General features: G+C 36.7%; 1 protein-coding gene across 2 annotated transcripts in view; it reads right to left on the reverse strand.

Moving 5' to 3' along the window:
- LOC145278039 (succinate dehydrogenase cytochrome b560 subunit, mitochondrial-like) overlaps positions 1–16,329 on the reverse strand; it is a 56,351-nt gene that overhangs the window by 13,274 nt on the left and 26,748 nt on the right. For both annotated transcript variants that reach the window (XM_080130260.1, XM_080130259.1), the window contains exon 2: positions 14,302–14,355. In XM_080130260.1, coding sequence (XP_079986386.1) covers positions 14,302–14,355 — 54 coding nt within the window. The remainder of the gene's footprint in view (positions 1–14,301; positions 14,356–16,329) is intronic.

The following is a 16,329-nucleotide window of genomic DNA, read 5'->3' on the forward strand; positions in this document are numbered from 1 at the left end:
AAATTTCACACAGGCTATTTAAACAGATGAACAGTTCTATCAAATTTTATTTGCTTTTTTATGACCACTAGAATCAAAGTTATGACTGAGAAAAATCGACAAAGAATACTTTGAAATTGATAAGTTAACATATCATTCAAGGTTTCGAAATTTTTGAGACGAGGATTTGTTATATTATTTGGATTACGGTTCTCATCTGGAGTATTATTTTTTATGTTTCTGTCAATGTAACCCAACCTTCTTCAGGGGCATCTTGTTAAACCTATGAAATTAAAAAAAAGATGGGGGGGGGGGCATTCGAAATTCCAGAGTTCGTCAAGGTACATCTGAAGAAAGTTGGAGGTTCGACTGAAATGTTATGAAAATGACACTCAAGATGACAATGGTAGTCTGAAGAATCCAAATAATACTCATTCAAATTTCAAAATTATTTTCATGTATAATATGTACATTTTTAACTGCGCACATTTTTTTAAAACTATTATGTTCTATCGAATTCTAAATAAAACATGCCAAACGATAATACGAACATAAATATGCTGTGTAGTAACAGCAACATTTTAGTATCATTAAGTTTATTTTCATTTTTCTCCTTTGCTTTTTCAATAAAATATTGATATTATTCTTTAAAAATAAAACATTGTAAGCGTGGAGAATTCAAATGATGCAACTGTTAAAATAATTATTTAATGAATAACCAAAAAAATTTTATCCACCCCTCCCAAAAAAAATAATCTCACTTTGCTTTGGAAAAATATCTAATGCAATTATTGTGCCATATTTGAAACACATGATCCTTCGACTGATAAGTTGTTTAATAAAAAACACAAACCATTTGATCTATTTTAGTGGATGACATAATCCTTCAACTAAGTGAGTAAATACAATTCATGAATAGACTTAGTTTGCTAGCGATACAAAGTTTGAAATTTACTGCTTGATTTATAACTCCTGGCTTCAAGTAAAGTGACATAAAATCTAACTGATCAGAAAGAACCAGTAATTTCACATAAAAATATTAAGTTTTATGAGAATAGCTACAAAAAAAAAAAAAATTTTAGTGGATTACCACATACCACTATTAGATAAATATTTGATAAGACAAATACAAATTAGGAAAAAAAACAAGTAATCATGATTTCACATCTAGTGATATGGCCTATTGATGCGTCAAGTGTGGGGTACTGTGTGCTTGCCACCTTCCTCTTCCAGTCCCTACCGCTGGCTAGCCTAGGCAAAAAGGAAGCAGAGTGCGTAAGTCTTCCCTGCCAGTACATAGCCTCTCCATAGGAAAGCTCCATGTAGTGCCTCCCCGTGGCGACACATGTAAATTGAGTACCTTGCGGACTCAAGCAGAACTACAGGAGACTCGGAGGTGGTCTGCCCCCAGACATGCGGCATGCCAGGCCCATCGTTGTATGGACAAGCCCTGATGCCCATGAACAGGCCCCCAGCTATGGGTAAATAGTACCACTGCCTTGTGGTTATTCGTTGGTTCGATAAAGACTAAGGGAGTAAACCCTAACAGAAAATCTGGAGTGTAGCCCCACAGGCAGACAAGTGCTGTACTCAGCCTTGCTCCGGTAGCTACTGCAGTCAACCTGGTGCCGGACGTACTGGTACTTCCATTCCTCTGGGCAACACCAGCAAGACCGAGAGGGGGATTCTGACGATTGGGCAACCCAGTCTCTCCACAGATCTGCCCTGGCCAGCGCCCTGGAGAGAAAACTTCAGCTATACATCTGTATAGGACTAAACAGGGGAGCGACAGTTACCGGTTATAAGCCTACAGCTCAATTGGCGTACAGCTGGGCGCCAGGGGTCGGTCCTAACGGTGGGAGAAGTTATTTAATTTCATTGGACAGCTACCGCCCGCCACAAAGCTGAGCAGCCCTCAGTCAGTAAGGTGCTATCCCGCCACTGGCCACCTACCCTACTGGGTGCGTAGGGTATAGGATGATTCCAACAAGTGGCAAGTAACCATTGCACCAAACAAAACCAAAAGAAACAAAGAACCCAACACTCAGGCTAGGGTGCTGGAATGTTCGTACTATGACGATTGGCCTATCTACCGACATACGCAACATCTCCGATATTCGAAAAACTGCCATCATCAACAACGAGCTATCGAGACTCAAAGTAGACATCACTGCACTCCAAGAAACACGCTTAGCTGACACCGGATGCCTAAAGGAATCTGACTATACCTTCTTCTGGCAAGGAAAACAGGAAGAGGAGGTCCGGGAACACGGTGTTGGTTTCGCAGTCAGAAACTCACTGCTTCAGAACGTACAACTCTCTGATTCAGCTACTGAGCGCCTAATCTCACTACGACTGAACACCACAGATGGAACAATTAATCTATTATGTGTGTACGCCCCAACACTCACAGCGCCTGACGACATCAAGGAGCACTTCTCCACACAGCTGGATAGCACCATCAAGGCATTTCCACAAAATGAAGACCTGATTATACTTGGGGACTTTAATGCACGTGTGGGTAGCGACAACGATGCATGGCCGAGCTGCCTTGGTAACTTTGGAGTGGGCAAATGCAATGGTAACGGTCAGCGCCTTCTAGAACTGTGCCTACCATGACCTCTGCATTACCAACACATTCTTTGCTGCCAGACCGCATCACAGAGTGTCCTGGAGACATCCCAGATCAGGGCGTTGGCACCAGCTCGATCTAATCATTACTAGACGAAGGTACCTCAAACATTTTCTGATGTCTAGAGCCTACCACAGTGCTGATTGTGATACAGATCATTCCCTAATATGCAGTAGAGTCAAACTTCAACCCAAAGATTTCTACCACACTAAACAGGAGGGTGTTGCCCGTATTGATGTTAGCAAGACCACATACTCAGATCGCAATGCGAAATTCAACGAGATGCTAACCTCCACCTTCAAAGGAGATAACACCCGGACTGCATCTGAACAGTGGGAAACACTGAAAAATGCCATCCACTCTACAGCTCTCAAAGTCTTTGGGAGGAGGACAGGTAGCAAACGCAATGACTGGTATGATGCCAACTCTGCTACCCTCAACCCTCTGATTGAGGCAAAGCGTTTGTCCTTGCTCTCATACAAGGCCAACCCATCTCCTACATCACTGGCTGCACTGAGGCAGTTCAAAAGGCTGTAAGAGAAGCTGCAAACAACTACTGGATGGAGCTCTCCAAGTCTATCCAGCATGCAGCTGATACAGGAAATATAAAAAATATGTATAACGGGATCAGGAGAGCTACAGGACCCATAATTAACAAAACTGCTTCACTGAAGTCTAAAATCGGGTGAACCCATACTAGACAAAGTTAAACAGCTAGACAGATGGGTTGAACACTACTCCGAGCTTTACTCCAGGGAAAACATGGTACATCAGTCCGCCCTGGATGCCATTGATCGTCTACCGCTGATGCATGAGCTCGATGAGGAGCCTTCCATAGAAGAACTATCCTGGGCAATAGACAGACTGTCATCAGGAAAAGCCTCAGGAAAGGACTATATTCCAGCAGAGGTCTTAAAAAGTGGAAAGGCTAGCCTGCTTGAGCCCCTCCATAGTCTTCTGATACAATGTTGGAGAGAAAGCTCAGTGCCTCAGGGCATGAGAGACGCAAATATCATCACTCTCTACAAACACAAAGGGGACCGCGGTGACTGCAACAACTACCGCGGTATCTCACTGTTGAGTTTCGTTGGCAAGCTATTCGCACGTATAGTATTACTGCAACTAAACGTTCTTGCCGACCGAATCTACCCAGAATCTCAATGCGGTTTTCGTTCAGAGAGATCAACAATCGATATGATCTTCTCCCTACGCCAACTGCAAGAGAAGTGCAGAGAGCAAAACCAGCCTCTGTATGTTGCCTTCATAGACCTGACCAAGGCATTCGATCTCGTGAGCAGAGATGGACTATTCAAAATTCTCCCACTGATTGGATGCCCACCAAAACTCCTCAGCATCATAAGATCCTTTCATGATGGCATGAGGAGCACTGTGCAATTTAACGGTGGCATGTCTGCTGAGTTCGGGGTGAGGAGTGGTGTCAAACAGGGTTGTGTGTTGGCCCCAACACTCTTCGGCATCTTCTCCCTACTCCTGAAGCATGCTTTCAAGAACACAACGGATGGTATCTGCTTGCACTCCAGGTCAGATGGTGGTCTCTTCAACATCGCCAGACTCCACTCCAGGACAAAGACCAGGACAGTTCGGATAAGAGACATGCTGTTTGCCGATGATGCAGCTATAGCATCGCATCAGGAAGATGGTCTTCAAAGACTGATGGACAGGTTTGCTAATGCTTGCAGCCTGTTCGGTCTCACCATCAGCCAGAAGAAAACTCAAGTCATGGGACAAGCAACCGCCTCCCCACCCAGCATCACAATCTAAGGCACACCACTAGAGATCGTACGCCAGTTTCAATATCTAGGCTCCACTACTTCAGACACCCTCTCATTGGACGTAGAGCTAAACAAAAGGATTGGAAAGGCATCTACAACCCTCTCTAAACTAACTGAAAGAGTCTGGGAAAACAGGCACCTTACCACCTCCACCAAGATGACCGTCTACAGAGCGTGCATCCTCAGTGTTCTACTGTATGGGTGTGAATCCTGGACTACATACTCAACACAAGAGAGGAAACTCCAGGTCTTCCATATGAGGTGTATACCTAGGATACTTGATATCACATGGCAGGACAGAGTGAGTAATACTGATGTTCTGCAGAGAGCGGGCATCCCATCCATTTACTCCCTACTGCGTGAGCGACGTCTTCGCTGGCTGGGCCATGTGCGCAGGATGGATGATGGGCGCATCCCTAAAGACCTTCTCTATGGCGAGCTTGCCTCAGGCTCAAGAAAGAGGGGGCGACCCCATCTTCGCTACAGGGATGTCTGCAAGCATGACATGAAGGCTCTCTCGGTGGACAGGAATACATGGGAAGCCTCTGCAGCTGACAGAACTGCCTGGAGGAAAATGATACGCCAGGGGATTATCATCAGCGAGAGGACTCTCCATGTTGAAAATGCTGCAAAGAGAGCTAGGAGAAGAGCGAGTGTACAGGTGGAACAGCCGGACAAAGCGGCAAATTGCATAACAACCTTCGTATGTCAAGGCTGTGGCAGACTATGCAAATCAAGAATTGGTCTCTACAGTCACACAAAAGGATGCAAACAGGCAACATCTTAATACGGCGCTGATCCATAGTCGTTTCGACTGACGGATGCCACACACACGATATGCTAGACTACCAAGCAACACATTTTGGTTGCATATTGGGGGGAGGGGGGAAGACAATCATATGGGAGTTCAGGCACCATCCTCAAATGTTTAAGGTTTCTGTATACAGCAGTTTGTTAGGACAACCTGGCATGAAGATACATTTCTCTACAAACAAGCCAAAATCTACATGGTCCCCTGACCATATAGATGACTTGAATTTTAGGAGAAAAATAAAATTAGCCTCAAAAAGGTGTTTTTCACCTCTAAAACACACTGGGGCTCAAGCCCCAGAATTTTCCCAGGGTCAAATATTACATTTCCAAATGTATATCCACGTGATCTTGCTTTTGGGTAATTTTCAGCAAAATCTAATGGTCTGAAAAGATTCTATGTCCCGAAAAGTGCTATTTTTGGTCATTTTGACCCATTTTAACCCCCTTATGATGCAACCAGAATTTTTATAAAAAAATCTGAGAATGTTACATTTCCTCTCTTGGGTAGTTGTAACTTCATGCAAAATTTCAGAAAAAATGTAATGAGTAGTTATTAGGTACTAGCAGCAGCCTGAAAAATGAATGGAATTTGTAAAAAATGGTCAACTTTAGGTTATGTTCACCAGCCTGTATTTCATTTGTTTAAATTTGTTTTTGGATAAAATGCATATTACATGAAAGAACAAATCTTCCTCTTTCGTACGGTGTTTATTTTGTATTTGTTGAATAAAAATTCAATTTTACTGATTTATTTTAATAGCACCAACAAAAGTGATAAAATTTTGACGTGGAATTATTTCATTGTTTTAATTTTAAAAGCTGCTAATTTTTTAAAAATTAAGAAAATCATACTCATTTAAAACTCTCGCGAATTTTTACCATTTGACCAATAAAAAACTATAAATAGCATCAAATTAAGCAAAGAATGATCTTAATTTACATATAAAAATTACAAATATTCTTTTTTTTTTTAAAATATGCGAAATTCTTTTTAAAATTTTTCTCATTTAATTTGCTTCTAGTGAATTAACTATTCATAATAACCATGGCAAACGTGATATTAAATTAAAGTTTATTCAATTTCCTATGAAATGGTGCTAAGAAATTATACCTAGCTTTATTCGCAAAAATGCGCAAGGCGAACCCTAACCCTAACACCTCGGGAGTCTTTTGGACAAAATTGCATGAACCGTGAACACGGCGAAAATGTGCGAGTCAATGAATGAAAGTGGTTCGATTTCGGTATTTCACCAAATAGGTAACTATACTGCTTCAATTTCAATATAAGCGATAAGAAACCATTTCTGTACATTAATTTGTAAAAATTACGTTTGAATATTTTAAATATTCACAAGTATTTTGCAACATGTAGTTAGCACACGTTCAGCTTTTTAACGTAAACAAATAAGCAATATTTTGGATTTTTTTCAAAAATTAAATTAATATTGTCTCATTTTGGAGGGGAAATAAATAGGGAGTATTTATAATAAACCATTTATAAAATTAGTGATTTAATTTTAAAACGTATCTAAATATTCGTTTATATGGCATTCTAAACCAGTTTCCTGAAAGTAAACAAACTTAGCAAAAGAGCAAAAAAAAAATGCTAGACAAAAAGCAAATTGAACAGCGCATTTCTAGCATTTTGTATTTATTTGAAAATTTGGTGCATGCAACTGCATAAAATAATAAAATTTGAATAAGCGTAAAAAACTATTGTCATCCATAGATGAAACTACGGTGGTTGCACTTAGCGAACCGCGCTATTTTTAAATAGTATTTTCAAGTTAAATTAAAGTTTTACGATAACTTTATATATTAAATTGTTAGTTGAAAGTCCAGAAGCATTACAAAACATCCTCTCCTCCCCATGTTAAGAATGGCTAAATGTTATTTCACCACAGTTTGCATAAGTACAGAAAGTACAGACTAGACTAAATTAAAAAAAAAAAAAAAAAAAAAAAAAAAAAAAAAAAAAAGAAAAAACACCCTCTCTTCCACATTAGTTCGCTTTATAAGTACTATTGTCTTTTGTTTTAACATTTTTTTTATTTTTGTATAATTTAAATTGTTAATTGAAAATGCATATTAATTAAAAATAAAAAAAATAAATAAAAACCCACACACAGTTAAGAGTGGTTTTCTAAATAATAGTTTGTTTCATAAATACTATTGTTTTAATATATTTTATTCTTGTATCGTTTATTAAATTGTTAGGTGAAAGTACAGACTAGTTAAAAAACACGCCCCCCCCTCACACATTTCCTAAATAATAGCTCACTTCATAAGTACCATTGTTTTCATTGTTTTAATTTATTTTATTCTAGACAGAAAAAAAAATCAAATTAGCACAACGAAAACAACTTTTACGTTGAAGACGCAGTATTATTTTACTTTAAGGCCCGTCTCATGTCTGTACATAACAAAATGTGTTTTTTGTAGATTTTGGTGTGCTAAAAACGAATATGAAAACTTTCCGTCGCAAAAAAATAGTTTTCATGATATGAAGTGATCACTTTTCCATCTAAATTTAACTTAAAATGAGTACCCACTTTCTGGCCACCTTAAAGGTGGGGGGGGCATTTTTTTGTGTGTTTATTGGCTAAAAAGTTTTTTGTTTGATTTCTTTTGCATGGTATTAACTTCTGAACTCTGGAACTATTTTCCATTTTACAGCTCAGCCTTCGTTTACACTACGTGCGAACATAAACGAAGGCTGTTAAATGTGCACTCACGTACCTAACTGCCTTGTCACTGTAGTATTGACGAAAAATTAAAATTAGACAAAAAAACAAGTACTTTTCCAAAATTTAAACCATGTAATTCTATGTTATCATGGCTGGCCATTCTGTCGCAAAAAATAGTTTTCATGATATGAAGAAATTACTTTTTAAAAAATGGGTGTTCACTTTTCTATGTAAATTTAACTTAAAATGAGTATTCACTTTCTGGCCAATATGAAATGGAAAATAAGTCTTAGAGTTCAGGCATTAATGCGCTTGCAAAAATGGCCAACCGTGATAACATAGAATTACATGGCTTCATATTTGGAAAACTACTTGTTTTTCGTCTAATTTTAAATTTTCACCAATACTACACTGTGACAAGGCAGCTTGGTACGCGAGTGCACATTTAACAGCCTTTTTATGCTCGCGCTTAATAAGTACTATTGTCTTCTTTTGTTTTAATACATTTGATTCATGAATTGTTTATTAAATTGTTAATTGAAAGTACAGAGTCCACATGTTAAGAATCGGTTTCTAAATAAAAGTTTGTTTTATAAGTACTTCCTTTTATTGTTTTAATATATTTATTTTATTCTTGTATTGTTTATTAAATTGTTAGGTGAATATACAGACTATAGTTAAAAAAAAAGACATGTTTTTTAAGTAATGGTTCGCTTCATAAGTACTATTGTTTGTTTGTTTTTAATATATTTTATTGTATTGTTTATTGAAAGCACAGACTTGTATTTATGAAATTGTTAGATGAAAGTACAGACTAGTTAAAAAATACACACTTCTCCACATGTTAAGAATGGGTTTCTAAATAAGTTAGTTTCATAAGTACTATTATTTTATTGTTTTAACATTTACTTTTGCATTGTTTATTAAATTGTTAGGTGTAAGTACAGATTAGTTTTAAAAAAACTCATCTCTACATGTTAAGAATGGGATCATTTATTTGCTGCATGTTTGAAATTGGGAATATTTTTATTGCAGACGACTGCAATTTCAAGAAATTAAAAGATATTTTCAATTTCACTGGAAGAGGTAGAAGACCATTTATTCCCAAAGTTAGTATAAACAATAAACTCCTTTTACAACTTTTTTACCTGAAAGATGAAAAAAAAAAAAAACCTGGGATGACATTGTCGAATTTGCATTCAATTTCATCACCATCAATCAGTTAAGATTAATATACTTAATTGAAAAAGCTCATTCTAATGCCAATTTGCACATAAATGACAGATTCCAAAACATTTTTAATGGAAAATTTGACATTCGTTGGAAATTTTCATGTGCTGGTGTTACAAGAGATGAACGGCTTAGTTCAAGTTTGTCAAGCGATCAGAAATAATTGCACTTACAAATGGCATCATTATGGACTTTGTTTCCTTCCAAAAGAAAGAAGTACTTCCATCATCTTGGGTATGTCAGGCTGCCGAGTACCTATCTGGACATTCTATTGATAGGCAGTTTTTTTGGAAACAGTTAAAGAAAATTCAGGCAAGATCTAAAAATCTCAGTAAATGTCGGCATCGTAATAACAATTATGAAGACTTCATGAAAAATTACTGGTATCAACCAGACAGTGAGAATGTCAGCACAGCCATTGTAAAATCTAGTCCAGGTACACCGAAGGCAGCTATGCCAGCCTGTAGAAAGATACTGATGATTCAACAAACTCCGGCTAATGATGATGAAAGCAACCTAGAAAACTCATCATTGCTCTCTGGCTCAAAAACTATTCAGATAAAACTAAAAGGAAAGATGGAAGATATGCAGAAAAAACTGAAAGAAGAACAAGATAAAGTGCGGACCATAAAAGATGTACTTTCAGAAAAGATAGTGTTTTCATGCTGATTTACAGCAGAAAAATGAAGAGCTAAGAAGAAATAAAGATTTGTTGTCATCATTACAACAGCAATACGAGGAAAATAAAATTAAACTTGAAAGTACTTGACTACCCTGCAGCAAAGAAATCAGGAGCTTTAAAAAATTAGACACTCTGCATTTTACAAGCGTTTGAAAAGACGGGAAACAAGATTGAGTAAGAAAGAAAAGATGGAAAGAATGCCCAATCAAATATTGTCTAAGCAAATTTTTAAGTTGAAACTAAAACTCAAAAAGATCCAAACTCTCCTTTCCAATTCAAAAAACTTCATAAGAAAAGCAAAGAGAAAAAGAAGAACGAGTTGAAAATTCAACAGATGAAACTTGATTTTCTTAATCAGGCCGAGAAAAGAAATGTTTCTATGAAGGAACATAATAGCAACCAGTACACCAAAGATGTCATCAAGTGTCATTGAATTGATAGGGCAAGCAGAAGTATCCGACAAGAATTGTGGAAAGATAATTGATATTGTAGCAAGACACATCTTTACACAGCTATGGATTCAAAAGACCTGCCATCAGAGCGATCATCTCTAAGGTATGCTAACAAAAGGCATGTCCTTGCTAAACAGACAGCTGAAGCATTACTGCAATCGAGGAATGTAGACTTACATTCTGATGGAACAACTAGGAAACGTTAAAAGATTGTGGGACACCAACTTTCAACAGATGGTGGTCAGTTACTTTCATGTGGATTCAGTTCAGTATTCAAGGAAGATTCAGATACACTTGTTGATGTGGCCTTTAATCTGCTCCAGGAGTTGGCCGATCTCTATACAGATAGTGAAGTGGATACTGTATTCCGGTCAATGTTACAGAATCTGACTGGTCTTATGAGTGACAGAGCAAGTGTCATGAAGTCATTCGACAAAGCCTTTAACATGCAGAGGATGAATACACTTGGCATTGATGAAAACATTGAGTTTTTGCATTGTAATGCTCACTTCCTTCTTGGCCTCAGTTCTGAATCCGAAAAAGTCTTGAGAAAATGGGAACAACATCTGAATGAGAAAATCAGCAGAGATGGTCTTAAAAAATTCAAAAGGTTTTCTTCAAGTTCAGAAAATGCAGCATATCGCTTTATCAGGACGTCTTGTGAGGTGTTGGGACCAAGAGGTGATGAGAAAAATGGATGCAGAGCCTCATGGGAAGCCTATTGTCACCTTCAGTCACAAAATTCTAGCATAAGTTTTAGAGCGAATAGGTTTAACGTTTTTCAGGCTGCTGCTTGACTCTACTATCATTGAAATGATATTGTGACAACATTTTTTCAAGATTTCATGGCATCATTGAATCTCAAGCAAGAAAGTGCTTCATGACGCGAGGAGTGATTCAATTGACTGTGCCATGGTTGCACTTGGACTGTTATACCACAAAGTTACTGGACCTTATTGGATCATACTCAGCAGACAACCAAAATACTTGGACTTCTTTTGCTATGTTATGGAAATGAATGCTCCTCTTGGAAGATGAGAACATGATGCCAAACAATTGACAGATGCCAACTTTCCACCACTTTTTAGCATCAATTTAAACAGCCCCGTTTTTTCTGCCCTCTACAAAATGGATGCACAAAAGAAGACTATTGTTCAAAGTTTACTTCATAGACTTTGTTCAGCATACAAAGATGTTCTTCAACGTCAGCTGACAGACTTCTTGCCAGGTGGAAGACTATGATATTAAAGATGAAAAGAAACGTCAGCAAATGCAGCATAGCCAGATAACCAATTTGATAGAAGAATGCTTTGGTGATTTGAATTTTTTTCAAGAGACGACATGCATGTTTACACCACCATAGCACCATCAATATGCTGAAGAAAAACAAGACTTCAATTTGGCTTGATAGTAAATCTGAAAAGGAACGTTGCTTGGATTGTGTGGATCCAAATCTAAAGAAGTCCGAATAAAACATCAGACATTACAGAAGGTGGTACTTCAGAAGAGAAAGCAACAACTGGAGAAAACAAAAGAAAAGGAGAAAAATGCAAGGAAGCAAGCCATAAGAAAAAATCTCATCATTGAGAGGGTGAAGACACATGGTGGGCCTTGTTTCAGTGAAGAGAATGTCACAAATGCTACCATGTGCTAGTAAGCAGAAATAGTAAACTTGAGACCCTCAAAGATGAAATTAGGTTTCAGAAAATAGTTCTGGGCAATAAGTCTGAACATTTAAAACTTAACAGACCTTTAGAGTTACTAGCAAGCCACTTGAAAGCATTTTTGAATGGCTCAGACCTAATAAATGACTATGAAACACTTCCCGACAATGGAGAATCAGAAAACGAAAGAGATGAAGTGCTCTAGTTGATCAGGCAGCAAACAAGGACAGTTTGTGGCAGTACATTATGATAATGACTTATTTAGGTCAAGTAATTTCTGTCACAAGTAGTGAAGTAGGACAAGTGAAATTTCTGGAAAAGTGTAAGGTGAAAATAAATGCTTTTAGATGGGCAAGGTCAGAAGTAGAGAAAGTCTCTTCTCTGTATGTATTTGATTGGGGGTTTGAGGTAACCACCTCAAATGGACGAATGTGGTCAGTTCCCAGCGAAGATTTCAACAGAATCACAAGGAAATATCAATTGTATAGAGAACTATTGTTAGCATGCAGCTCCCTTTTGTAAATTGGTGCTGAACAGGTACATTTGCTTATATACGATACTTCGCCATGATAAACAGTGAATTATTGCGATTTTTAAGTTTATTATTTTAGAACTACAAGGTGTACAGAGCTGAAATTTAGGTATGACATTCTACAATATGTATTGATTATGCATGCAAAATTTCACATCTGTATCTTTAATAGGTTTTGTGATTTTGAAGTTTGTATACGTTTAAAACATTTGATACTTTATTTCTGCCATTGAAATTGAACATATAAGTATTTTTATCAACTTATAATGAAAAAACTTGCAGCTGGAATTGTTTGAAAAAAAAAATAGGCATAATAACCACTATGCATAGAATTCTATTGCATGTTCATATTTGATTTTCTTTGATTCAGTTTTATTTGCTGATACTTCAAAAAGTGCCCACCAGTGTGATTTTGCTATTATAAATATTGCAATGTTTACTTTTCACATCTCAAAAATGAAGGCTGAAATTGAATATGATTATACTTTTATTTCCTATTGTCTTCTAATACTAAGAGTGATGAAAGCATCTTTTGTAACATTTTTACCGGTTACTTTTTTTGTCAGTTGCTTTTAAATTTGCCATGTCGTAATGTAAACATGTTCATGCTACATTTGCAAATATGAAAATGATTAGAACTTGAAGACTAAACAAGATATCTTCATGATTTTTGTTTTCTTTTTCTTGTATTTGTGTATTTTTATACGAGAGAATCAAATTTAGCCATAAGCGATTTTAAAATTTTGGCTGCTGGTACCTATTGGTGACGAATGGACAAGAGTAAATTCTAAGGTTCAAATTCAAATAAGTCAATATTCAAAATCACATTATTTGCAGCTCAAATAAGATCTCAATATGGCCAATCCATACTGGCTTTTACGGGGAATAGTGTACCATTTGTAAATATTTTTGTTTCTTTGTTTTTATGTACTTTTTATTTAAACTAGAGTTTAAATTTTTTTAATATATGTTGCATGTTTAATATCCCTAGACTCAAACATGTAATAATCTTGTATAAAGATCAAATGTTAGGCCCAGGTAAGAGGTCTCTTGATTTCTGAGAACTTTGAAGTAAAGTGAAACTCTAGTTGGTGAAGTACAATAGGACTGTATGCAGGTTTCGTATGCTGCATGCACAGTCAGCCATTAATGAAGTTCAATAATAGTACCATATTTAAAGCCTCTAAGCATCATGTATAAACTAGTGTGGGGAAAATTACTTCAAAAACGTCTACACGTTTACACATCTCCAGAATAATAGAAAAAAAAAAAAAAAAAAAGTGGTTGAGGTCCAGTTGATTTTATCTTTAACAGTCACACGAACTAACATTCTTCCTGATCATATGCTCGTTAGAGGATTTTGGGCTGCAAATAAGCAAGCTGTTTGAAGAACTCTCACGGTTTTTTTTTTAGGAAAGCAAATCGTGTACCAATGCCAAGATAATACATGACGTATTATTTGAAGCCGAGAGAACACAGAGGTGGTGCAAATTACAGAGTTAGTGAAAAGGAGTGTTGTCAATTTATTTAGAGCACAATTTCAATGTTTCATTCTTAACTAATGGACGATTCAAGTCAATTATTAAATTATATTAATTCATAAACCTGTGGCACAATGGATAAAGTACTAATTAGCTCTTCTGGAGGTTGATGGTTCAATTCTCATTACCAGCGATACTAAAAATATAAAAATTTGCAAACTTCCACTGCCATGACTGATGGAACAAAAACAATCTACCCTTCAGAAGTCAAAATACAAAATTAATCCTAAAATCTTAAAGATTCTGAAAGTTATTTTATGCATGCCAATAAAAATAGTAAGAAAGTAAATACGCACCTCATAATGAGGGAGAGTGGCTGCCGGAACAGGCACTGCTGTCGCCCCACAGACCTGAAATGAAACAATGAAAAAGTAGAAACATAACAGCAGCAAATAAGAAATCCAACACAAATTGAGAAAAAGGAAAGAATATTTAAAGTTTTAGACAAAGGCTTTATTTGTTCTGAATTTTAGATCATTCTAGAAGTTCAGTTCGGACTTTTTTTTTTTTTTTTTTTTTTTTTTTTTTTACTCCTACAAACAACAAGGCAATGCCGGGTATCCAGGCTACTAATATAATAAATGCGGAATCTGCATTAATCAAAATATCATATTTAAGCATATTTTACGACCAGGCAGTGCCAGGCGGCCTGCCAGTAAGTTATATATGGATAGATTCTAACTCAACAAACCGCAATTCTTCCGGCTTTGTCAGAAATATCACTCATGAAAAGGTGAGTAAACATTCAACAGGTGCCGAGAAATGTTGGTCCGTTCAATTTTTTCTACATTAAGGAATTCAATGACACTTCTGACAGGTCTTAGAGTCTCATACTGTCAATATCTATCTAAAACAGAAATGAAGCTTTCAAGTCATGTATAGATAAGTTCAGTCATCATAACAATGAAATTTTCAATCCCCTCTCATCCAGTCAGGCAGAATTTAAAAATAAGAGGCATTGGTTATAGTCAGCTAACGTACTTCCTAATTTTCTGCAGAGCACTACTGGAAGTGGTGACAAGGCAAATCAGTTCCTTCACTATTTGTTCAGTATTTCTATTGTGAAGAGATTTATTGAAATAATATATAAGGAAATGACATCATTTTTTATTGTATAATTTTCAATAAACAAAATTATACCGATTAAAATAAAACAAGTTTATTTTATGAAATTTTACAATATATTTATAAAATTATAAAAAGTTGTTTCTTTTAATTTTAAAAATAAGTCTTTTTTTTATATTTGAATTTATAATGAATACGTTTAGGAATGTATAAAAATAAAATGATGGAAATTAAAATTAAAAAAGAAAAAACGTACCCAATACATAAAAGCAAAGGAACTGATTTACTTTGTCACCACTTCCAGTAGAGCTCCACAAAAAAATAGGCAGTATGTTAGTTGACTATAACCGAGGCATTACTTTTGGAAAACTAATTAGTGTTTTATTAATGACAGTTAAATGTGTGGCTGCATAAAAAAAAAATTCCCCTAAACAAGAAGTCTCAATCTGCAGAACCAAAAAAGAGAATTGTGAAGAAAACCAAACCCACCTTGCAACAATAGAATTTTTTTTTCTTTGAAGTAGGGGACTATTATAAGTTGTAGGAGCATTATGAAGGGAGATGAGTAGCAAGATGTTTGTTCACATTACACTTGAACTTCTGCATATCAGTACAGTTGGGAAAGCAGAATCCCGAAAGGGAGTTCCAAAGTCTTGCAGTTCTAGGGAAGAAACTATTGGAGTAAAAGGCTTTCTTATACCTAGGGATCTCTACTGTAAAGGGGTGAAGACTTAGTTGCTTGTCGAGTTTGTCAGGGGTAGTCATGTCGAGGAGGTACAAATGCTTGTAGTTCATCAGAGCATTCACCTTCAAGTACTTGTAGAACAGGCAGAGGGATGCAAGATTTCGTTAATGGGACAGAGGCTGAAATCTAGATGACAGTTCAGGACCAATCAGGTTGGCGACTCTTGAACCCTGTCCAGGAGGGAGAGACAAGCAGCAGATGCATCAGTCCAAATGTGACAGCAATACTCCATACATGGATGAATGGTGGCCTTAGAGGTACAGGATATTTTCAGGCGTAAGTAGTTTTCTAGCACGGCAGAGAGAGCCCACCTTCTTTGCAGCAGCTTTGGCAATGCTCTTAATGTATCTACTCCAGTTCATGTTCCCTGTAAATGTTAGGCCTAAGAGTTTAACGGAAGTACTTTCAGGTAATGTGTTCTTGGCCATTGCTATTGGTGGTAGAGGTTTCTTGTAGTTACTGAAGGAAACAAGCTTATTCTTGGCAGCATTGAATGTGACCATCCATTTTTGTC

The sequence above is a fragment of the Euprymna scolopes genome, chromosome 6, assembly GCF_053919585.1.
Source record: "Euprymna scolopes isolate OS-2025 chromosome 6, ASM5391958v1, whole genome shotgun sequence".
Taxonomy (NCBI): domain Eukaryota; kingdom Metazoa; phylum Mollusca; class Cephalopoda; order Sepiida; family Sepiolidae; genus Euprymna; species Euprymna scolopes.